This window comes from Biomphalaria glabrata, chromosome 17, assembly GCF_947242115.1.
Source record: "Biomphalaria glabrata chromosome 17, xgBioGlab47.1, whole genome shotgun sequence".
NCBI lineage: Eukaryota > Metazoa > Mollusca > Gastropoda > Planorbidae > Biomphalaria > Biomphalaria glabrata.
The window spans coordinates 5,649,619-5,672,723 of NC_074727.1; the positions used below are offsets into that span (position 1 = coordinate 5,649,619).

The 23,105-nt window shown below is 37.6% G+C and overlaps 2 protein-coding genes across 4 annotated transcripts in view; both read right to left on the reverse strand.

The window, feature by feature from the left end:
* Positions 1-411: 411 nt before the first annotated feature.
* On the reverse strand, positions 412-13,069 carry LOC106060438 (beta-N-acetyl-D-glucosaminide beta-1,4-N-acetylglucosaminyl-transferase-like). The gene is made up of 7 exons (XM_056016464.1): positions 12,505-13,069; positions 11,608-11,840; positions 10,259-10,449; positions 6,865-6,987; positions 5,712-5,813; positions 3,818-3,956; positions 412-1,357 (listed from the first exon to the last, which is right to left on the reverse strand). Exons 1-7 carry the CDS (start codon positions 12,965-12,967, stop codon positions 1,274-1,276), a joined length of 1,335 nt encoding a protein of 444 aa, XP_055872439.1. The 5' UTR covers positions 12,968-13,069; the 3' UTR covers positions 412-1,273.
* Positions 13,070-16,797: 3,728 nt separating this feature from the next.
* The window catches only part of LOC106060436 (E3 ubiquitin-protein ligase UBR5-like), a 45,167-nt gene continuing 38,859 nt past the window's right edge, over positions 16,798-23,105 (reverse strand). For all 3 annotated transcript variants that reach the window (XM_056015202.1, XM_056015203.1, XM_056015201.1), the window contains exons 41-49: positions 22,852-22,936; positions 22,402-22,664; positions 21,372-21,502; positions 20,839-21,087; positions 20,507-20,735; positions 19,143-19,268; positions 18,815-18,959; positions 18,567-18,652; positions 16,798-17,979 (exon numbers count right to left, since the gene is read on the reverse strand). In XM_056015202.1, coding sequence (XP_055871177.1) covers positions 17,767-17,979; positions 18,567-18,652; positions 18,815-18,959; positions 19,143-19,268; positions 20,507-20,735; positions 20,839-21,087; positions 21,372-21,502; positions 22,402-22,664; positions 22,852-22,936 — 1,527 coding nt within the window. In that variant the 3' untranslated portion in view covers positions 16,798-17,766. The remainder of the gene's footprint in view (positions 17,980-18,566; positions 18,653-18,814; positions 18,960-19,142; positions 19,269-20,506; positions 20,736-20,838; positions 21,088-21,371; positions 21,503-22,401; positions 22,665-22,851; positions 22,937-23,105) is intronic.

Here is a 23,105-nt window from a genome sequence, read left to right on the forward strand (position 1 = left end):
AGAATAGATGCTATGGGAAAATGTTTTAAAAAAATTAAAAACAAAACATTGGTAAACATTTGCAAGAATAAATAATACATATATATTTGTTAGCATTATATTGACACTTTCAAAACTGAATGTAACTTTACATAAATGTTACCAGAACGTATACAATAAGTTTTGTTACATATTATCTCCCTTACATATAGGTACGTATTGTTACAAAAGGGAGTGTATTTTCATGGAGAAACGGCTTACGTAATTAAATTTAAAAAATGGTTCACTTTCAGACAATACAATGTAGCCTTGCATCCAAACTTAGCAATCACAATGTAGGGTAACCGGTGACATCAGATATACATAACTCTTCAACACAAAATCAAAAAAGGCTTTCTCTTTACGGGACTTCTAAAAAAAAGTTACTTTTTTTGCTACAAATCGAGGCGCTCTGAGAAAGAATGGAATTGTCTGGGTGAAGGGAACTGTGATCGCTTTTTAAATGTATTTTATTAAGTAGAAAAAAAGTTGTACGATTTAAATTGGAACTCGAGGGCTCAAGCCTCTTCAAGTCAATACACTAACCACTGTGCCAGCGAAGTGCTTATGAGAATAGAAGGTGTTATAGTTATCTTTTGGTAGGTTCAATTCTTTTAGCAACTTCTCTACACAAGGTATAAAGGGGACTAATTCAATTTATGCCAACACATCTGTCAAGTACAAGTTCTTTCCCTTGTTCAATACCAAACAAAATAATTCATTACCAATAGTTGATTAACTAAGTCGTTATATCTTTTTATCGATTCTGGTTTTGTCAGGTACAAAAAATAATCTTGCGAGATTTCAATTTGATCCGAGAATGGGCCTATGAGACAGACAGACAGAATGACAGACTGACAGTAATTTGTAAAAATCTAAAGGAACCAATAAGGAAAGGAAGACATTGATACACATTGATGGACAATTACCCAAAAACTACAAATCAAAGATTAGGACAGTATGGAATACTGCCTTCAAAGTTCTTTGCCTTCTGCAACAAACACTTTCCTTTGTACTGACATCACTTTCTCTGTCAGATGTCACTGACAGTACTTTCACTAATGTTGTGATGACTGACAAAGACAAAAACCTTTCCTGACGACCAGCTTTAAACTTTTCGTCCCAGAAAATTTACACTTGCAATTTTTAACTTAGCGAACGTTTGACAAGCACTATTCTTCAGCTACATTTCAGCTGTTGTCGCTGCCAATTGTCATGATTTTCTGCTATTTGCTTGGAGCGCACTCAAAGTCCTTCATGTCTTCCTTTTAGTCTTCGTTGACAGTCTCAGATATTTGAAGTCAGCCATGGAGCCAGCCCTGAGATAGCTAGGCACAGTCTGCAATGGGAAAAAAATCAGCCCACATCAATACACGGTTCTTTGTGTGTGTGTGTGTGTGAGTGTGTGTGTGTGTGTCTGCGTGCGTGCGTGTTTGTGTATGTGTGTGTGTTTTCAAGTTTGTAGTGTAAGGTGTTGAATGATTATGTGACTTTGTGGAGCTGAAACTATTATTTTAATAGGTGGTGAATGAGTGGTAAAGCGCTAATTCATCTGAACCAAGGGGGCCTTGGGTTCGAGTCTCAGTGAATTTTTTTTTTTTTTTAAATTTCGGGATATTTAGGACGCCCCTGAATCCACCCTAATTTTATGGGTACCTGATATTAGTTTCGGAAAGTAAAGGTGCTTAGTCGTGGGTCATAGAAACAGATGACCTTAACATCATATGCCAGGACCGGATTTAAGTTTTTGGAGGACCCGGAGCAGAAATTTTGTGGAGGTCCCTACACTTTTTCTAAAGCTTTAATAAAAAGCTACTTATTAATAAAAAAAAAATACTACTATCTAAAAACTTGCCATATTATAAAAGAAAGAGAGTAGCCTATTTATAAAATTTAATTTAATTTTCCTTCGTTTAAAAAAAAATTACAATTATTTCATATATTTGTTGTTGTTTTTTTTATGTTTACGCAATTTAGTAAATTCGGAATATATAACGAATCGGTACGTGACGTTTTGGCGCCGCCGTTTTGGCGCCGCCGTTTTGGCCCCGCCGTTTTGGCGACGGGACGTTTTGGCGCGAGCCGTTTTGGCGACGGGACGTTTTGGCGCGAGATATCATTTGACGATAATTTAATAAGCACGTAGCTTTTATAACATTGTTTATTTCACTCTATCATAATATTGTATGTATAGTATGAATTTTAACACCGATCAGCGAATTTTTTTTTTTAATTATAAAGGTTTTGCCTATTTCATGAATATAGGCCTATAATAAGCAGATTCCTGAATGGTAATGACATGCTATATGTGAGTTCTGCTAATCGCACTGGATGACATTTAATATACGAACTAGCTAAGTGTCACACTTTAATATAACAAAAACCATATTAACATCTAAAGCTCTAATACGCTGAATGACGACGATAACTCCACACATAGTAAAGATCAAGACACGGAATGTGGTCAGTACAAACTCTAACGTGAATAGATATATTTTGAGAAATTGGGTAGGGGTGATTTGGGTGACACATCTCGCATTGACGCAGGTAGAGTTAAACAAATGAAGACAAGACCAGCACTGAGCACTGGTCGTTGGCGTCATGCAACTGGCGATCATCTCCTTGGTAATGGTCATTACATGTGACACCTATCCCGGCCCCTCTCTTCTGCTCACATTTCACTCCTTGTATATACTCTTTCCTCCACCCCTCCTCTCTCTCACGCGATTTTTGTTTTTAATTTTAAAGTAATATCTTTAAAAACTTTTTTGAAAATAAAAGTGTGCCTCTTAATAAGCACACATACACAAGCCAAAATGTTTAAGAAAATGATGTGAAACACAAACACACATTTACATTAAGTACGTGAAAAATATGTCTTAACACAAACACTCATGCAAAACATAGATATGAATAATTCTTTTAAAAGAAATAATACAATAAATGTACATAATGTATTTCGCGCCAAAACGTCCCGTCGCCAAAACGGCTCGCGCCAAAACGACCTTCGCGCCAAAACGGCGGGGCCAAAACGGCGGCGCCAAAACGGCGGCGCCAAAACGTCCTGCTTCGATAACGAATATATAACAAGCGGACACTTCTTCACCAAGACAGTTTAGTCAACTGTAAGTTTTATAGTAATGTTGGTAAACATGTGAACAACAATGTGTACAATAACCCCGTAGTTGCTAACACGTCGAAAAATGGATTGTGGGTTAGGCTTGTGGAATGCCCTGGGGGCTGTAGCCCAGACTGCCGTTCCTTAAACCTGGCCCTTCGTCTGCTTTATAAGCGTCCATGTTCCACCTTCCATGTTCCACCTTCCACTCTCCAGGTTCCATGAACTTATTGTCAAATGAGGTGTTGTTCCTAGTGGGAAGCGTGGTCGAGAGGCCAAGTGCGCTTGAACTTGGCTTGGCTACCTAGAAGGGGGCTCGACTCGGGTAGAGTTGTGTTTACTGAGCGCCTAAAGGCAGCACGGAAAACCAACTCCTAAATACCCCCTCCCCCCACTTGGTCCACAAATGAGATTGGACCAAAAGCGCTCTGAGCATGCTATATAAGCATGAAAGTAGCAATATATAAAAGCTATAATAATAATAATTGTTAAAAACATCAACTTTGCTTTGCCTGCCACATAACAGCGAAACAATTACGGTATTACTTCTATAATGTCTTTTTTTTTAAAATCAGGACAGTTACAAATCTTTAAAATAACTGTGCAATATTTAAACAGGAAAACAACTTCGAGGGCTTAAACTCTGAGCGCACTTGAGATGACAGAAAAGATGGCTCTCACCTCTAATAATTCCGTGGTGTTGATCCAAATTTTTATCCAGGTATACAATGGGAAGATGTTCAAGTCACGCTGATGGTAAACGATGGAGTTGAGTCCATCAACATCTTGTCTCTCGTAACGTTTAGAATACACTTTAAACCTGGGGGCAAAAAAATACTAAGCGTAAAAGAACATTCACAAATAGCCAGCTAAACAAGTGAGACATAAAAGAAAGAAGAATATTTCATGTGCTGAATGGTTAAGCGCTTGGCTTCAGAACCATGGGGTCCTGGGCTCGGATCTCGGTGATGACTGGGATTTTGAATTTCAGTATTTTCAGGGCGCCCCTGAGTCCACCCAACTCTAATGGACTTAAGTTGGGGAAAGTAAAGGCGGTTGGTCGTTTTGCTGGCCACATGACACCCTATTCGTCAAACGTTGGCAAAAAAACTGATGACCTTAACATCATCTACCCTATAGACGTATGGTCTGAAAGGGAAACTTTTAAACTGTGAACAAACATACAAAGACATTATTGAATGTTCCAAAATGAAAGCCGAAAAGAGTAGAGCGAAAAGAAAACAGTCCGCGTGTTACCTGGCACCTTCTTAGAAGACATAAAATCTGTGGACACCAGCTGGGAAGAGGATTTGGAAGTCGTCTGTTACAACTTTTTACTATATCTATATTTCAATAGCCCTCTAGAAACTACAATAGCTTCTCTCCAAGTCTAGGTATTTTCTGGGTTCAACTGTAATTATATCAAACACTTAATAACTCGATCAAAACACAGAAACTGTATTATACTTCATGGCACACATCACACGCTGGTCTCCCTTTTCTTTCAGACAACTAACACACTTCCGGTCATTCGAGCACTTGTAAAAATAGAATATACACATATACATAGACATTCATCCGTGACATCGCCCAAGACCCATCTCTTTGGAGAGAGCTCGCTCCAGCGGGATTACCTACGTCAAAGAGAGTCCCAATTTGTGTGAGTTTATCTTTCCTTTGTTAAAAATCTTTAAACAAAATTTATATCATACTAAATAGTTAGGGCAAGGGCCTCCAGTTGGCCTCTATTTTTATGATAATGGCAATGTCCTTGATTCTGAAGATTAAAGCTGAGTGTAGTGTTTCACATTGCTATGCAAACCCAGTTCTGACCTGCATTATGTTTCCACATCTGATGCAGGCAAAGCTGTTAACCTGCGGGGTTCTTTTAAAGTTTTATTTTCACATGACTTCTACCAGGGTTTTTCTCTGGGCCTCAAATGTGTGATCCCGGGCCTTCGTGAGACCTTTTCAACTGCCCTTTCAGGGGCCATCTGCTGCCAGCTACTTTCTTCCATGCCAGTAAGGGCCAAACAGCGTCTGAGTTGATCTTTATTACGCTTAAGATGGGGATCTCTGTTATGCCGTCCTTCTTAAAGCTCGCCAAAAAAAAGATCACAATCGGTATACGGTCCTCCATGCGGGATAGGTGTCCGACCCAGCGCAGCTGCTGTCGTATGGTAAGTAGTGCTTCTGTGCTGTCCAAATCAGCCTCCAGCCGAAGATGGCTATTTGTAAGGTATTCCTGCCAGCGTATGCCCAATATGGGGCGGAGGCACGTTTGATAAAAGCGTTCGGGGAGCCTTAGATGCCTTTTATTGAGCACCCAGGTCTCAGAACCATACAAAAACAGTGGGAAACACTGCTTGGTAGACACTGAATTTTGTAGACAGCTGGCGCGATTTATTTCACATTCTTGCTTGCAGGCGTTAGAAGGCGCTACCTACCTTAGCTAGACAGTTATCAACTTCTCGTGAGAGTGATGCGTCATAAAGTACCGTGCTGCGCTATTCCTATAAGACCCCAAAGACCATACACGTATGTTCTAACGTCAGTACCTCACCAAGACACGTACCTCTCGAGACTGGGAGTCCACTGAGACTTTCCGTGACTGTGTTTGATCATGTTATAAAAACCTTCTGGTCTCCGAACGATTGTGAAATTTTTCTTGAAAACCCTGTGGAAAGAAGAAACTGTAAGCTACTTGAAGCTGTCTTGTAATATAATTCTTTTAAGGTTCAAACATTATAACAAGCACATCCACGCCATTTACGCTACTTACTACTAGATTCGGAAGAAGGGTCTCAAAGTGGGAAGAGATGGTGTCACAGATTCCTTATTATATCTATAATAATAACTCTATAGAATCTACCTTAGGTCTCGATACGTCTAGGTGTCCCTGGTTCAGTTTTAGTTAACGAAATAAAACAATGAAACCACTAGATCAAACACATAAACTTTAATCAGCTTTACTGCATATCACACACACGCTGGTCTCTGTCTGACAACAAAACACACTTCCGGTCATTCGCGCAGATTGTAAAAATAGATTATACATACATACACACATTCTTCCGTGACAGAGGGTCTACACGAAACTTTGGTTATTACAGCAACCTCACAAAGGAGACTGTTCCTATCCATACTTCGATCTTCAATAAGTGAGAATAAATAAAAAGGTAACGCTTCGGTTAATGCCCATGGTTAACGAGGGTATCATGTGGCCAGCACAGCGACCAAGCGACTTTACTTTTCCCCAACTAATGTCAAGTACTCATTAGAGCTGGGTGAACTCAGTGGCACACATGGAGCCCAAAATTAAAAATCCCAGTCGTCGACTTGCCGACGAACATTCAGGATTCATTGACTGTAGCACTTCAGTTGACTGGTCCTCGCTCTCGTCGCTCAATGATTTTGTTCAAAAGAGTTCAAAAACCGAAGCCATATACCACACTGTTTCTTTGTATTTCTTCGCAAGGACAGACGTCTTAGGTTTATTACTCAAAAATATCGAAATATTGTTAATAAGCACATTTCTTATTCCAAATACTAGGACAGGTTCGAATACTTGCTCCGTCATTCCATAGGGAAGCAATGACTTAGCAGAGTCTCTAATGACCATGCACCACTGGATTAACTTGTGGATGCGCGTAGGACGTAATTATCTTCTCCTTTGAAGGGGCGTCTGTAATTTATAAGATAAGTAAAGATCTTGATCAATCACTTACCGATCTCTCAAATCATCGTCCTCCGCGCCCCAGCCGAAGTACATGTTGGAAGCACCGTTAACCTGTTCGTACTGGTACTTGGTGAATCCGACCACACCTCCGAACAGCCCGTCGTAGAATGGCCTGGACAAAAAGGAAAGTAGCAAAATGGCTCGTTTGAAAAAAAATCTATTTAGTATGCATATAAGTGGAACATAATTTAAAAAAAAAACAATTAATAAGTAGTTTTTCATATTATCTCAATAGCTTTAAACTAAGAGAGGAGACCCTAGATAATTTTTATTACGGCGCGACTATGCAAAATCTTCTAACATACGGAATAACTTGTTGGCAAGGCAATGCTTCATCTAAAATCTAACCTGTTGCGCCGCCTAGAAAACATTATAAAAAAAAGACATCAAAAATTGCATTCACAACACAACCATATTTAAATGAACTTTTTGAACGAAAATGTCGAAGAAAAATCGGAAAAATCTTGGAAGACAACAGCCACCCGTTCCATACTAATGCTAACTACGTAAAGTCGTCGCGGAGTGGGCGACTTCTGTCAATCAAGACAAGAACCGAGCGGTACAAAAACTCGCTCGTACCTCACTCGGTCAGACTATATCAACGCCACTCGTTGATCAGGAAACATGAAAAGGACCAAGATGTCTGTGTGTAGTCGATGAAATAACTCTTTATGTTGTGTCTGTTGTATTTATGTGTATGTTTCTGTTGTGTTGTCTTCAAATGAGAAAAGAGTCCTTGTAATCACAACAAATTTCCATAAGGATCAATAAAGCAGTCTTAGTCTTATATATAGTCTTATATATAGTCTTAGTCTTAGTCTTAGTAGTCTTATATATAGTCTTATATATAGTCTTAGTCTTAGTCTTAGTCTTAGTCTTAGTCTCAGTCTTACTGAACTGCTGCGCGGCGCCACTGCCTTAGAACTAAAGGAAATTTATTTTTACGGAAACGTATTTTTACCTTGAGGCCTTGAATAAGAGATTGACCCTTTACAAAACAATTAGATCAATTAGATAATCATTATATGACATCAGTTAGGCCAGGTTCACATCTAACTCCACCTTCACTTTCACCTATCCCTAGGTCTGCTGGACCATTGGGGGACTACACAATATCTGTCAACCTTCTTTCTCCATTCTTCTCTGTCATTTGTCTTTGATAGAATTTTAATCTGATATTCTTTCTGCCTTTTAACATGTCTGGGTGGACCACTTTGGGGGCCGATTTTGAGTTTGTGTTTCCACACAAACTATCTTTGAAACCTTGTTATTTTATGGATCTCCATATCATAAAGTATAGACTCGATTTTAAAAGAAGTTTGACTAAATTCAACCAAGTTAATTGTGCCTAAATGCTAAAGATTTTTCTTAACAGTATAAAATGAATATGTATTTGTGTCCAATAAATATAACTTTTAGGCCTATTTTTATTAATGATTCAACTAACACTTCTACAGATAATGATCACGTGAATGATGCAACTTCTCGTGCAGCAGCTGACACCAAGTCTCGAGCACGAGAATTCTACAGCTGACAGGCTGTTTAAACGATCTGCTCAACCGCGTGCCTAAAGTAGCAAAAAACGGATCACTTAGAAATGTTTGATCTAAGTGAGGACAATGTTTCTCAGCCTCTACTTGGCACCAGCATGGAAACTGTCATTAGAGGAGACAATTAGACCAATAGGGAAGAAAAAACAGAAACCTTTGGGATGCTTAAGAACCGAGTCCATTGCACTTGCTGGAATGGAAGAGAGCACCAACATGACACTAACCTCTTACCGTGGGGCCTTTTTCATGGCGGATACCCTCGCGGCTGATGTGGTGCAGGGAAGCAATATGGGAGATGTTCTCCTGTGTGCTCGGCCTCGCTTCTAAGCCGAAATTCTTGGGATACCAGCCATTGGTAATAGGGATGTAACTAATTTGCATCTGCTTGGATCCCTTCCAGACAGAACAATGGTTCAGATAGGTCGATGAAAGGAAGCTAGAGTTCCAAGAGCCTTCGAGTGAATTCTTACGACAATTTCAAAGATCTCCACCTTCACTTATCCTTTAGTCCAGTGTTTCCCAAATTGTGTTCCGCGGAACCCTAGTGTTCCGCGAGTTCGTGAATATGTGTTGCACGAGCTACTGAAATAATTAACTAGTAGGCCACCACGTGAATTAACCTCTCTAAAAAAGAATATAAGCAAAGTGTTCCGCTAAATACTCAAAATGTGTGAAGCGTCCCGTTAAGGAAAAAGTTTGGGAAAACCTTAGTCTGTTGGACCTTATTTTTCCATTCCTCGCTGTCTTTTGCCTTGGATAGAGACAAGAGATTCGCTGAAAGAGATACAATGATCTAACTGCAGTCATAGGAGGTATCTATCGAAAGGACTTACTTTGATCTTAGTGTAGCCAAAAATAAATGTCTATCGAAAGGACTTACTTTGATCTTAGTGTAGCCAAAAATAAATCTCTATCGAAAGGACTTACTTTGATCTTAGTGTAGCCAAAAATAAATCTCTATCGAAAGGACTTACTTTGATCTTAGTGTAGCCAAAAATAAATGTCTATCGAAAGGACTTACTTTGATCTTAGTGTAGCCAAAAATAGATATCTATCGAAAGGACTTACTTAGATCTAAGTGTAGCCAAAAATAAATCTCTATCGAAAGGACTTACTTTGATCTTAGTGTAGCCAAAATAGATATCTATCAAAAGGACTTACTTTGATCTAAGTGTAGCCAAAAATAAATCTCTATCGAAAGGACTTACTTAGATCTAAGTGTAGCCAAAAATAAATCTCTATCGAAAGGACTTACTTTGATCTTAGTGTAGCCAAAAATAAATCTCTATCGAAAGGACTTACTTTGATCTTAGTGTAGCCAAAAATAAATCTCTATCGAAAGGACTTACTTTGATCTTAGTGTAGCCAAAAATAAATCTCTATCGAAAGGACTTACTTTGATCTTAGTGTAGCCAAAAATAAATGTCTATCGAAAGGACTTACTTTGATCTAAGTGTAGCCAAAAATAAATCTCTATCGAAAGGACTTACTTAGATCTAAGTGTAGCCAAAAATAAATCTCTATCGAAAAGACTTACTTAGATCTAAGTGTAGCCAAAAATAAATGTGTATCGAAAAGATTTACTTTGGGGTAAGTAGCAGATAATGTCAAGAAAACTTGCACGGGCATCAACAGACATGATTTTAACCAAGATTTCGGCATTAGGCCTCCAATGGTTGCTGATAGGGAAGATTGGGACGGTGTGTAATCCACATTTGAATGCTGAATGGAGCAATAACAATTAAACAATTTTATTTGTTTTTACCACAAAGCAAAAGAGCTACAAAGGCATTCAACGTTACAAATAATAACAATATAGAGATAACAACTTACTCGTACTTAAACTTGTCTACGTAGGCCGCCAGGTGAACTGGGTTCTGACTGTCACACCTGTAGGGGTTCCTGTCGTTCACTGGGACCATGTCCACGTCGTGAAAGATGAAGCAGTCAAAGTCCTCAACCTTCAGAGCCTCCAGGTAACCAGCGTTGAAAAGGGCACCTTTGTTGAACTCCCCTGGTAGCTCCTGTGAGTCAACAAATAAAACAAGAAAATATTTTTTTAAGTATTTATTTTAAAAAAAAAGGCTTATATTAAGCTTACTTTTATCGATTAGGGTATTGGATCAGTCATGTAATTAAATTCGTAATAGATCTAGACTAACAACAAAGAGACATTTATTTTTTAAAAAAACGACATGAATTCGAACTCATGGCTCAAGCCGTCTCAGACTTCTCAAGCCAACACGGTAACCACTTTGCTAGTGGAGAGCTTATGAGTATGTAAGATTGTAAAGTTATCTATTGTTTCTATAGTCACGTCCTAGTTTTCGTGTTATTTTCATTAAGACTCAGACGACGGCCTATAAAGGGGAATAATTTAGCTTATACCACCACGTCAGTCATGTACAAATTATTTCCCTTGTTTGAGATACCAAACAAAATATTTAATTACCAATAGTTAATTGACTTATTTGGTTAATTGATTCTTGTGTTGTCGGGTAAAAGAAATAACGGAAAATTTCAGTTTGATCCGAGATTGGATGTGTAAAAACTTCTTACCAGACTGACAGAGTGAATTTATATAAGCTTTGTAATAACGAATGGAAAAATCATTGTACTACTTATAGTAGTAACTTATACAAATACTAACTTATAAAACAAAACAAAAAAAAATCACAATCCAAAAAATACTTTAAAAAACACAAAGCTTATCAAACGGGAAGAATTCAACATTAACAGACACATGTATCTCAATACTGTAATATTTATTTCCTTTTTTCAATATCAAACAAAATTAATGAATTACCACTATCTAACTAACTGTTGTTGTTTTTTTTTTTTGATTGATTCATGTTTTGTTAGGATCAATCAATGATTGTTTTACGTTTCAACTTGATCTGAGAATGGGAAGTGGAGAAATAACATGTTCAAAATTTGTACCTGACAGACAAAGTGAAATAATATAAGCTTTTAAATGAGCAAAAGTGTTCTGACAAATTCTCCGAATGTGTGAGGTGTCCCGTTACAGAAAATAGTTTGGAAAACACTGCTAGACCTGTTAACATTGTTGACACTTCATTTTGTGTATAATTACCTTGATGAGTAACAACCCTTGGCTGCTCTATTAATTACTCTTTCATATAATGTTATAATTTGATTACTGTTATTATCTTGTAATTTACCTGTTCAATTATAAATATCCTGAAGGCCACGTTTTGTCTCATCAACAGCGGTATGAGAACCGGAAGTAGCGTGTGCAGATGTTTCCAACGGTCCCTGTAAGGTATGAGGATGGCCGCCTTCTGGTCCTGGGTGCAGGATGACGGGGTAAATACCCCACCTTCTTGGAGAGAGGGGAACATGAAAGCCAGTTCCTTTGGAGTGAACTCTGTAAACTTTGGTTGGAAACGTCCCACTGATGGCGATACGAAAGCAAAGTGGCTTATTAAAAAAGAATATTTGTCATGTCTTTCAGTGAAAATCGATTATTGCTACTTTTTTTTTTTAGTCTGAAGATTTTTCTTTCAATGTTTACCTGCTTCCAGCATCTCTCTCTCTCTCTCTCTCCATCTCTCTCTCTCTGTCTTCTCTTTCTCTAATCTCTCTTCTCTCTCTCTCCACTCTTTTTCTCTCATCTCTCTCTCTCTAATCTCTCTCTCTTTCTACTCTTTCTCTCTCTATCTCTCTCTCTCTCTCTGTTATCTTAGTAGCCTACGGGGAACATCGTGAACAAGCGTGGTGAGATTGGACCAATGCGCTTGAACTTAGCTTGGCTTGTCTACCTATGAAGGGGGCTCGAGGTTCGACACCCGACTCGGGCAGAGTTGTGTTTACTGAGCGCCTAAAGGCAGCATGGAAAAACCTTCTCCTAGATACCCCCTCCCCCCCCCCCCCCATCCCACAACTGAGATTGGACCAAAAGCGCTCTGAGCATGCTATAAGCATGAAAGCGGTGCTTTATAAAAGCCATAATTTAATTTTAATTTACAACTTTTATACTAGTTTATATAAAGTTTATATAAAGGTATGTTTTAAAAGCTGTAGCACAGTGGACGTTCACTCTAAGAAAGATCACTTACCTAAATAAGTGGAGACATTCCAACAATTGACAAAGTCCTTCATTGTAACGCTCCAGGCTGGTATTACTGATGTCCCTTTCTTAGAGTGTGGCACTGAATTCGCGCTCCGAAGTGTTGATTGAACTCTGGCTTCTGAGATTTTCTTCGACGCAGACTTTGAAAGCTTCAATTCTAAACTTAAGTTTAAGAAGGATGGTTTGGCTCCATCATCATAGCCAGCTTTCCCTAACTCTGACTTGAGAAACTTCGGTTCTGGAATACTGTTGTTTGATTGGACTTCAAGGCCTCTTTCTCCATTCGTTTGCGTTTTTAAATTGAACTCTGAGACCAAGACCCTTATGTTTGATGAAACTCTCAAAGGCGTATAGGGTTGCAACGAAAATAATAAGTTATTAATAATCAATAATAACAGTGAAGCGCTTATGGCGAGAATCATACACTTACGGTAATGTAGTTTAGACATAGTTTGTATTGAACACCATTGTTATACTTAGGCATGCAATATTAAATATTGATAGATCATGTTTTTGTCCGATTTCTTTATTATAAAATTACAGACGTTTCTTATCTTATATAATACAGACGTTACTTCAAAAAAGAAGATGATTACGTCCTACGTCTCTGTCTTCTCTTTCTCTAATCTCTCTCTCTTTCTCCACTCTTTTGATGAAAACAGAAAATTGGCCTAATAGTGACTTACGTGATAATCTAGATATGCATATTACTTAGAAACCTAAACTCTGCTAAGTCTAGGGTTCTAGTTATTGTTTCAAAGTCGCGGATTATCTGTCGGTGTTTACAAATGTAATTTCACCATTAAATGAACAGGAGGAAACCATTGTTTCGATTTTTTTTTTCTCAAGCTAAGTCTATATTTTAAATCAAAGTATGCGCATTTTTTTAATGCATAAATGAAACAAAATTGACATCCACAAAATGTCTCAAATAAACTTCACTCCAAATAAGTCAAACTCGGCACAGAGATTATATTAGAAGAGTCAAATTCAGGGCTTCAGTATAATGTAAAATACTTTTTTTTTTTTTACTAGTCCAAACACTGTGAAAACCGGTACAGGAATGAGTGAGAGCCCAAACAAAACAAGGGGAAAAGGTAACAATGGAGAGTGTATCCGTGTCGATCAAATGGTGGTATGTGCTCCTACACACAACGGCGTTGACGAATAACGTCACGGCTTCGTTCTTTTCATGTCAGGTAATTGTCAGCTCTACAGCGCTGCGTTCTTGCTGGTAATGCCTTGGTATACATTTGTCACCAAATGTACCTAGTGTGTCCTGCACATGTCATTCCTGTCTGTAAACAGCGGACGTGAGCGTTGACCTGCTACACCAGCGGTTCTCAACCTTTTAAGCTCGGCGACCCCTTTTTACAATCCCCCCCCCACGCTCACAGACATACAGCAATAGAAGAACAGACTTGTTCGATGGTCTTTGGCGACCCCAGGCAAATCGTCAATCGACCCCCCAAAGGGGTCACGACCCACAGGTTGAGAACCCCTGTGCTACACCAAAACAGACGTAGGCCTTACTCGTCTATTTCATTCGACAGGGTTTGGTTTTGTCTGTTTTCTAGGTTTAAAAAAAAAAAGGCAGTGAAGGTGAAGACTTCACCAGAAGTAGTGACAAAGGAAATATTAAGAAGAATAAACTATGATTGGTTTGCGAGTCAACGTAATGAACAAGTTTCGCTTAGAAAAATCCATCTGGTGAATTGCTTTGACCTCATGGGCCTTTTATAGACATGAAAGTTGCGTTACACAAAAACAATTAATAAAAAAAAATATTTCCTATCACACTATTGCAGTGATGCTCAACCTAAATCGACCTGCGGGCCATTTTAATTTCTGACACTCGTGTCGCGGGCCACATCAACAAAAAGGTACAAAAAATAAATTAAGTGAACTTAACCTAAAACAACTTGATAAGAAACCCGTTTGACTAGAACTTACATTAATTAATGGGAAATTTAAAGTTCATCTTTTTTTAAGCGCCAGAAAATGGCTTCATTTCTCTACTTAAAATGTGAGCAACATTGTATCTAGCTTTACCCCAACTTATTTTCTTGTCTCTTTTGGGTATATATTCCCATCGATCCTCCAATTTCTAGGCGTAGTTTAACAATCTCTCAAACCACGAATGCCGTCATATTTTATAATGCAGTTCATAAATTGTTTTGTAAACAAGCCATACTTTCCTTATAAAACGAAATATATTGGCTTATTATCATGCTCTACAAAAAAGATCCTTTCAATTTTCCTGGTAGATCATGCACAATTGTTAAAAGTTATGGTTATTATCCATCAGAGAAAAAGTAATTGGGTTGTGAGGGGGGGGGATGATTTTCTACACTTTGTGCCAACACTTCGGTGGGCCGGATGGAACCATGTCGCGGGCCGGTTCTGGCCCGCGGGCCGTATTTGGGGCATCACTGCACTATTGTATTAGTCCAGATCTATTTAACATTAATGAAATGATTCAAATAATTGATACAATGTCACCCACTATAAGCAATGGTTATTTTTTTTTTTAAATTATTTTAATTGTCTTTTAAATTACAGTTCTAAGTTTCATGTAGGCTAATTTACTTTTGTGTTCTTCAGTCCTAGAGGGTTGACAAGTTTAGTGGATTATTAATGGTGCTACTTGAGTCTGATTAACGACTGCTCTAAGTTCTTTGAGTTCTTGGGGAATCCCCAAACAGAGGAAGTGTATTCCACTATAGTTCAAGGTTAAACAGTTTTTTAGTTTAATGTTCTTAGTTGATTTGTAGAAATGTTTTTAATAAACCCTAATGTTTGATTTTTGTATTAATTTCGTCAATATGGAGATGCCAAGATAACTTTTCATTTATTCTAATATCTAGGTGTTATCTTATACATTTTGGACGTTGCTTCAAAAAAAAGAAGATAATTACGTCCTACGCATTACATGTTTCGATCTAGTCATGCATGTTAATCAATGACTTAAACTCTGCAAAGTCGGTTTTCCTGGCTGATTCTAGCAGCCCATTCCATTCTCTAATAGCACAAAGGAAGGAGCTTTGGTACGAATTTGTTCTAGCGTAAGGAATAAGAAATGTGCCTCTATCTTTTGAGTCTTTCTGAGTATTTCATTAGGTTTTGTTTTTTCTATTTGTAGGTTATGGTTTAGTGTTTATGTATCATGTGTACTAAGTACTTAAGTCTGACTGGTGTGGGTTGTGTACTCATGTGAAACACTGCACTCATCTTTAGAATCGAAGACATTTGCCATTATTGTTAGACATGGACATTTTCTCTACAGCTTTTACTCATTGCGCTAGCCCAGTGCTTCCCAAACTGTGCTCCGCTGAAGTGTTCCCTCAAGGAGATAAGTTTGGGAGACACTGCACTAGACAACTCTCTGGTTCATATTTCTGGAGTCAGAACTGTAAAAACAAGAATTTGTTTGGTCTTCTCCCATACACAAGACAAACTAAAATGTTTCCATTGCTTTATTCCTTGCATCCTCTGACACATATACACTCACCCAGTGTATGGACACAGTACATTGTTTGTTTTGTTGTGTGTGTTTCACTTTTTAAATAACTTAAGACAAATACAAATCAAAACAAGATTGTAAAAAACATAAACAAAAAAAACTAACAAAAAAAAAACATTTAAATTCTGAATTAAGAACAAAAAAAAAATAAGATTACAAACCAGAAAGAGAGCAACTAAAAGTCAAGTCAAATTATGACCAATGTATGCCTAAATAGATCCCCAATGTATGCCTAAATAGATCCCCAATGTATGCCTAAATAGACATCCAATGTATGCCTAAATAGACCCCAATGAATGCCTAATATACATTTGAAGTCCTGGCCTAAAGAATTTAGGACTGCTTTTTAAAACAAAGTCCAATGGCTTGTCAAGTAAGTGCCCAGAAGTTTGTATCTTCCAGCAGTTTTATTTGGACTGCTGTCAAGAAAGAACCACCACAATACAACTCATTGGAATGATCACATAATATTGAAGCTCTTGTAGAAACAATACCAACTAAAGATCTCTATCAGACAGAAATGAAGTTTCCCAGATACTGTGGGCCTTTGATAAGATTTAACACAATGTGTCCCTTTGACATTTGGCAGTTTAAAATAACAGTATCAGTGAAGAGATGTAACTCTTCTTGTTCAAACTTATTGAGAACACATTCTCTCCCTTTACATAAACCCTTCACTAAAAAAGAACAACCTATAACCATATAACATATTTTAAATTAAACTAAAACAAATCAAGAGCACAAACACACACACTCTCTAGTTGATGGGCAAACAGAAATTTTAATCAATTCCTTCAGTCAAAAAAAAACAAAATGGCTACTGCCGTCTTGCACTGTGTCCAAATATGAAAATGATATAGCCAGTAAAACAAATCTGACACACACAAGCACTATGTCCAAAATGTGAAACACTTGAAACAAGTAAAACTCACTAAAGTCTCATTCCCAAACATATATTTCCCAATACAGTGATTGGTCATTTATAAATAGACTTGAAATAAAAGAAATGTTCATTACATTCATTCAATGTATTTTCTTTGCATTAAGATACTGAAACATTAGGTTTCTGGGTCCTTAAATCCACATGACAGAAATAGCATGGGATAAAAATGATCTGTTTCAATGAGAGATTATATCCACGAATCCAATAACCCAGTTTTATAAACCAAGGTACAGGCATTATTTCATACACATCAAATTGAGGGATATTTAAAGCCAATACATGACTTCAACTGGGGTAAAAAATTGAATAGAAAATGAATCCAACAGAATTTTAAATGACTGAGGTAAGATTGGTGCCACTGAATATGAAATTTGTTTCCAACTAGATCTAAATGTAAACATGAATGGAACATTTGTATAAATAGTTACGTTGAGTCACCTACAGTTTTTACATTCTTCCCTTGCATACTTATGAAATGAAATAGTTCTGTCTTTAGTACTCGAGCTGTTTGCAGTCACTGGAGTTAATTTTGTTTCTTTTTTTTAAATGATACAGGCTTACACTGTTTTCGGCAAAAGCTCTCACTTTGATTAAGCAGAAATATGACATCTGTGCATAATGACATCTGTGCATGATGTCAACTGATGAAATCATAGTTGTGCTGTCCTGGTCATTGCTGGAGTCACAAATAATAAAGACGTCAGTGGGGGAACATTACAAACACAACTGTGCTGTGCCGTAACATTTTCATTTGAATGCACACCTTAAAAGTCTGTCGAGAGTTAAACAAAGCCAAATGCTTTAGTCTTGATAGCCAGGAGAAGTTTGGTTTTAAGCAAGGCCTTTGTTGAGTACAGTGGGATGTACAGGCGTGAGATGCAGGTGTTTGCTGTAGGCAGGTGGTCATCATCAGCTGGTCGAATGGTTATGCTGGGCATAGGCTGGAAGCCTTCCTCACTGGCTGGAAGAGCCGGACTGGATGTCCAGAAGTATACCTAGAAAGAAAAAAAAATTATATACTTAATCATGTAAGAGTAAAGTTCCCCTTTCAGACCTTGTGGTCAATAGGGCAGATGATGTAAAGGCAATCTGTTTCTGTGGCCTACACTTAAGGAGGTTGTCATGTGGCCAGCACAACGACCAACCACCTTTATTTTTCCCCAACTAATGTCAGGTACCAATTAGAGCTGGGTGGACTCAGAGGCGCCCTTAAGATCCAGAAATTAAAAATCAGTCTTCATCCGCTCAGCCACCACCCCTCGTACTTGATCATGTGCTGGAATTTTAACTGTTTCAGATATAGGATTACTTTTAATGACAGATTTTTAAAAGGCAGCTTTTTTTTTTTTTTTTTAAATTAGTTTCCCCCTTTCAGACCTTGCGATCTATGGGGCAAATGATGTAAAGGTCATCTGTTTCTGTGGCCCACGTTTAACGAGGGTGTCACGTGGCCAGCACAACGACTAACCGCTTTTATTGTGATGGACTGCACAAATACTACAAACTATAGTCACCATTTCCCCCTGTTAGTAATTACATGTGGCATGTGGTGCCTGTACATCAAATCACAACACTGACTTACCAAATCTTGTCGCTCATAATTGTTCATCTTTTCCACTACAGCCCAGAACCAGCGTTTAAACCTCTGAACTCTTTCTGAACTTTCACCTGGTAAACCAAATAAGATCAACACTTTAATATGAACAAGTCTAGATTTAAGAGACATCTGAAAGGTTAAGACATAATATAATAGTCCTTAAATGACAATGCATGAAAGCATACCACAAAGACCCCTACCCATGTAGCAACAAAGTGTACTATAGCACTTACCACATTCATCATTGAAAGACGTGTAACTGATGAGGGTCTGCACATTGATATCTCCCACACCGTTCAGTAACAACCTCAGGTCTTCAGCGGTCAGTCCATCCAGGGAGTTGGAGGGAATCACATCAAACACGCCCAGTCGAAGATTCTGCAAAAAAAAAAAAAAATATCTTTAAACTCTTTGCAAGTTTTTTTCTTCTTCTTTTCAGTTTTTTTCCCTAGAAATCCTTCAATCTAAACGGCATACATATTCTATAAAATATTTCAACATTCCATTTGAATGACCTTTATTTATTTCACTGGGTTTATTTTTCAATTATATTTTACTCACCCGCAAGGCTTTCTCTGCCACAACAACCATACGATATTCTGCATACTTCCTGACATAGTTATGTACATTCTGGGCTGATACCTCCACCTCTGCACCATCTGACACCAGCTCCACCTGTTCCCCGCCCTGCAAAGAACAGATTTCTCAAGATAAATGTTTGTTGAACTAAGGAAAATGTTTTTAAACTAAATCTCTAGAAACCCAAATGGAAATAAACTTGGCTTATCATTAAAACTCGGTGTAACACTTGTGTCACAGAGTGAATTAAAAAACTGAAGGTCCTGGGCTCAAACCATCACAAACGGGTGACAGAATTGTATAGGGATATGATAACACAAGATAATATCCTGACTATCTATCAGCTTAATAAATATTTGGCCAGGTAAGGAGGGAACTTGCTTACACCTGCCTAATATATTTTAAAATTTTTGAGACATCATTAAAAACAACTTTTACCCCTTTGGATGAAAAACTGAAGGTATCATTATACTGTACACAATTATTTTATCCATTATCATTTTGTTTATCTTTTTTAACCTGGAAATATATCATTCTGTTTATCAAGAACTATTTCTAGGGTTAAAGTATATTTTTTCATAACACTTCGTAATGTTTATTTTATCTGTCACTATTCTTTGTTACATTTTATGACAGTAAGAATTGCTAATTTAGACTATAATCTGAATGCGGTGAAAAAGAGTGTAGTGGAATACATTTTTTTATTTAATTTTTTTTTGAAACTACATTCAATAAGTATATTTTAACAAATTTCATAAGGATTCATCTCAATACTTTTTCACTCCAATGTTTCCCAGAAACATTGTCCAAGAATTCATCTGTTTAATTTTTTTGTTTAAATAAATGCTTGATTTGATATTTTAATTCACCATTTATATCAAAGCCAAAATCTATTTAAGAAAGGTAAAAAAAAAAGTTAAGTTTCTCCTTTCAGACCTTGGGATCTCTAAGGCAACTGTTTCTTAAGCCCAGAGTTAACGGGTGTGTCATGTGACCAGCACAACAACCAACCACCTATTCTTACCCCAACTATTGTCAGGTACTTAGAGAGTTGGGTGGACTCCCTACTCCAAAATCCCAACCTTCACCAAGATTTAAATCCAAGATTTCAGAAGCCAAATGCTTTACCACTCAGCCACCACACCCTTTAAAAAAAAAAAGTGTTTATAATTTTATATCACAACCCCATAATATTACTGTCATTCTGTAAGCCAATGTCTTTCAGCCAGGCCCACACACACACACACAAAATATCTCATAACATGGTACTTAAAATAATCTTGCTGTCCAGGGATTAGTTTTTATGCTCAAAGGGAAACAATTTGCAATTAAAATGGGTGACAAACCTCTTCAGCACTCAACTCCACACAGAAGTTCAAATCCAGGGCAGTAAATATAAGCTGAGCATCTTTGGTCTCTGCATCCTCAACCAGCGACCTCAAGGACTCGTACATCACAGGGTCAAAGAAGGCAAGGTCGTGCCAGCCAATGCGGCGTCGAAGGATACACTTCAGGACATGGCGGTTAAAAAATAGTGGGCAGATCTCATTCTGTAGCAAGCAAAGGCCAATGATCCTAGATAAAAAAAAACAACTATGTAAACCTCAAGGTGCTTGTCAATAACCCTTTAGCTTATGAATGATAAACACACTTTCAGTTCAAAGTCAAAGCAATTCACCTTCCAATGTTTCTAAAGGCATTCAGCCTCTCAGGCGAGGCCTTCCCGATACGTGGAGAGTAGTAGCCCCTCTTGCCAGGCTGCCAGAACAATGGGGCGTTGTCCTCAATATCCTCTTCCATCAGCAGATCACAGGCCAGGCCCTCACCTCGGCTACTGTTCACTGCAGAAGCTGTAGGAGGAGTCTTGGATTTCTCAGAGGACAGGTTGAAGATGTCAAGGTCAAGGAAACTATCAGAGCTCATTTCCCTAGAAATAGATAAATAGTAGACAAAAATGTTTAGGACTAATTATTTTAAATGGCACATCAGTAATATATAGGCTAGTTGTGCCAACATCAGTTTTGAGGAATTTATATAGACTGGCAATCAAATGTGGACCAAATGATTGGATGAAATGGAAAGAAAAAGAGATGAGTTTACTAAGAAATACCATTTTGAAAAAGAAACCATGTATGCCTGATCTTGATAAACAATTTATGCCTTTTTTCTTGTGTGTATTTCTGGCTGTTAAGTAAATCTTATTTGCAGTACCTGGCATGAGATGAGATTATCTCTACAGCTTCATCTACTCTCTGGCGCAAGCTTTCATCAGATGCTAAAAGTAACACCAACTGTGGGGGAGATAGCTCTAGAAGCATTCCTGTAATTTTGGCGGCAAGTCCCTAAAAAAATAATTTTTTAGCAATAAATAAAAATTATAAAATAATGCTTCTTTTTATATTAAATCAAGCAAAAAGAAAAAAAGGTAATTTAAAACAGTAATTTAAGAAAAGAAGAAAAAAAAGTAAAAATTAATATTTTATCCTATGTTTGAAGTTATTTATTCCAGTTCAAGAATAATTTATATAATGCTTAGGTATAAATATTCCATTATTTGGGGCCATAAGTGAAACTCCTATATGGTCTGTAGTAGCTGTGGCCAACCGATGGCCCATCAAGGGCCACATATTAAAAAGATACATAAAAGCTGCTGGGGAAGGTTACCCTATACTGGTTACTGTACATACACTATGGCTACCACAACATATCTACCTCACCTATATCCACTCCCAATCGCTAACTCAGGGCCAATCTTAAATTAGGTTTATGGAACCATTTGATTGTAATTTATGTGTTTAGACTATTATGCAAAGTTGATATCTCAAAATAAACAGTTTTTTTCTATGCTTTTTTTTGTTCAAAATCATACAACTAGTTACTTTTTTTTCTCCCACATCCTAAGTTAGCTGCCCTGAAGACCAACTAGAAATTCATCATAGATTCAGTTGTCTGATCTTCATCAATGTTTCAGTTGAAGACAAATAAATATAAAATACATGTGGATAATAATTTTTAGCAATAAAGAAATTCACTCATCATCCCATTTCAAAGCAACTTTTAAAAAAAGGTATTGTTTGAATTAAGCTACATAAAGAAGAATTTTATTATACCAGAGTCTGCAACCTTTTTGACCTATTTTAATAATAATTCAAAGTGAAATACCATTACAGAAACCCCGCAGCATAACCTCAGATCCTTGGTTCTGGAAACTACTGAAAAATCAATGATAATGATTACTTACCGGCCTATACGCCCTGACTTTTGGGTAAAGTCTTTCCCCAAGCTGTCTCCGATACTGTGAAATTGCTTCTGTCCCACTGTCTGCATTGTCACTTCCTGACACTCCGCTAGTTGAGCTTCCAGGTGGAGCATCAGTGGGCATGTAAAAAGGAGGAGCATCATAGGAGAGAGTTCTTCTCATCTCTCTGTCTCGGCTACGCTGCCTGATGGTGCTCCTTTGTCTTTCCCTTTCACGCTCTCGAGAGCGCAATCGATGGATTATATCTGTTAGTAGTCAAATATAAAGATATTTTATTCTAAATGTATAAACACACTATTTTAAAGTGTATTTGCCATTAACGAATGTTCATTTTAGACCAATGTTGTTGTTTTTCTTAAATTTAATATATACTCTAAATTCTTTAATGAGCATTAAGCTTGAACACAGAATGATGTTGAAAGACAAACCTACCCAGATTTTTGGTGGTATACTGAAGACTCTTTCCTCCAACTAGTATTGAGTCCAGGGAGGGCAACTTCTCTTGGGATAAAACAGCCTGGGAACAAATCAAACAAAAATAAAAGTAACTTATTGTGTCAGGAAATGTGTTGTGATGTCTAGCCCAGACAGCTTTGGTTCAAATGGTAAACCCAGGCTGTGGAGATCATGGTTTTTCACCAATTGCACCAGGACACGAGTTGTGAGAAATAACTGAAGCTGGTCAT

What these genes read in the sequence shown, in the direction of transcription:
- LOC106060438 (XM_056016464.1), bottom strand. Translation starts at nt 12,967, where the DNA reads ATGTCTAAACTACATTACCGTAAGTGTATGATTCTCGCCATAAGCGCT. An exon ending in GACGATGATTTGAGAGATCG is followed by an intron (nt 5,814 to 6,864) that starts GTAAGTGATTGA and finishes TTCTTTCCACAG; the next exon opens with GGTTTTCAAGAAAAATTTCA. An exon ending in TGGACTCCCAGTCTCGAGAG is followed by an intron (nt 3,957 to 5,711) that starts GTACGTGTCTTG and finishes TTTTGCCCCCAG; the next exon opens with GTTTAAAGTGTATTCTAAAC.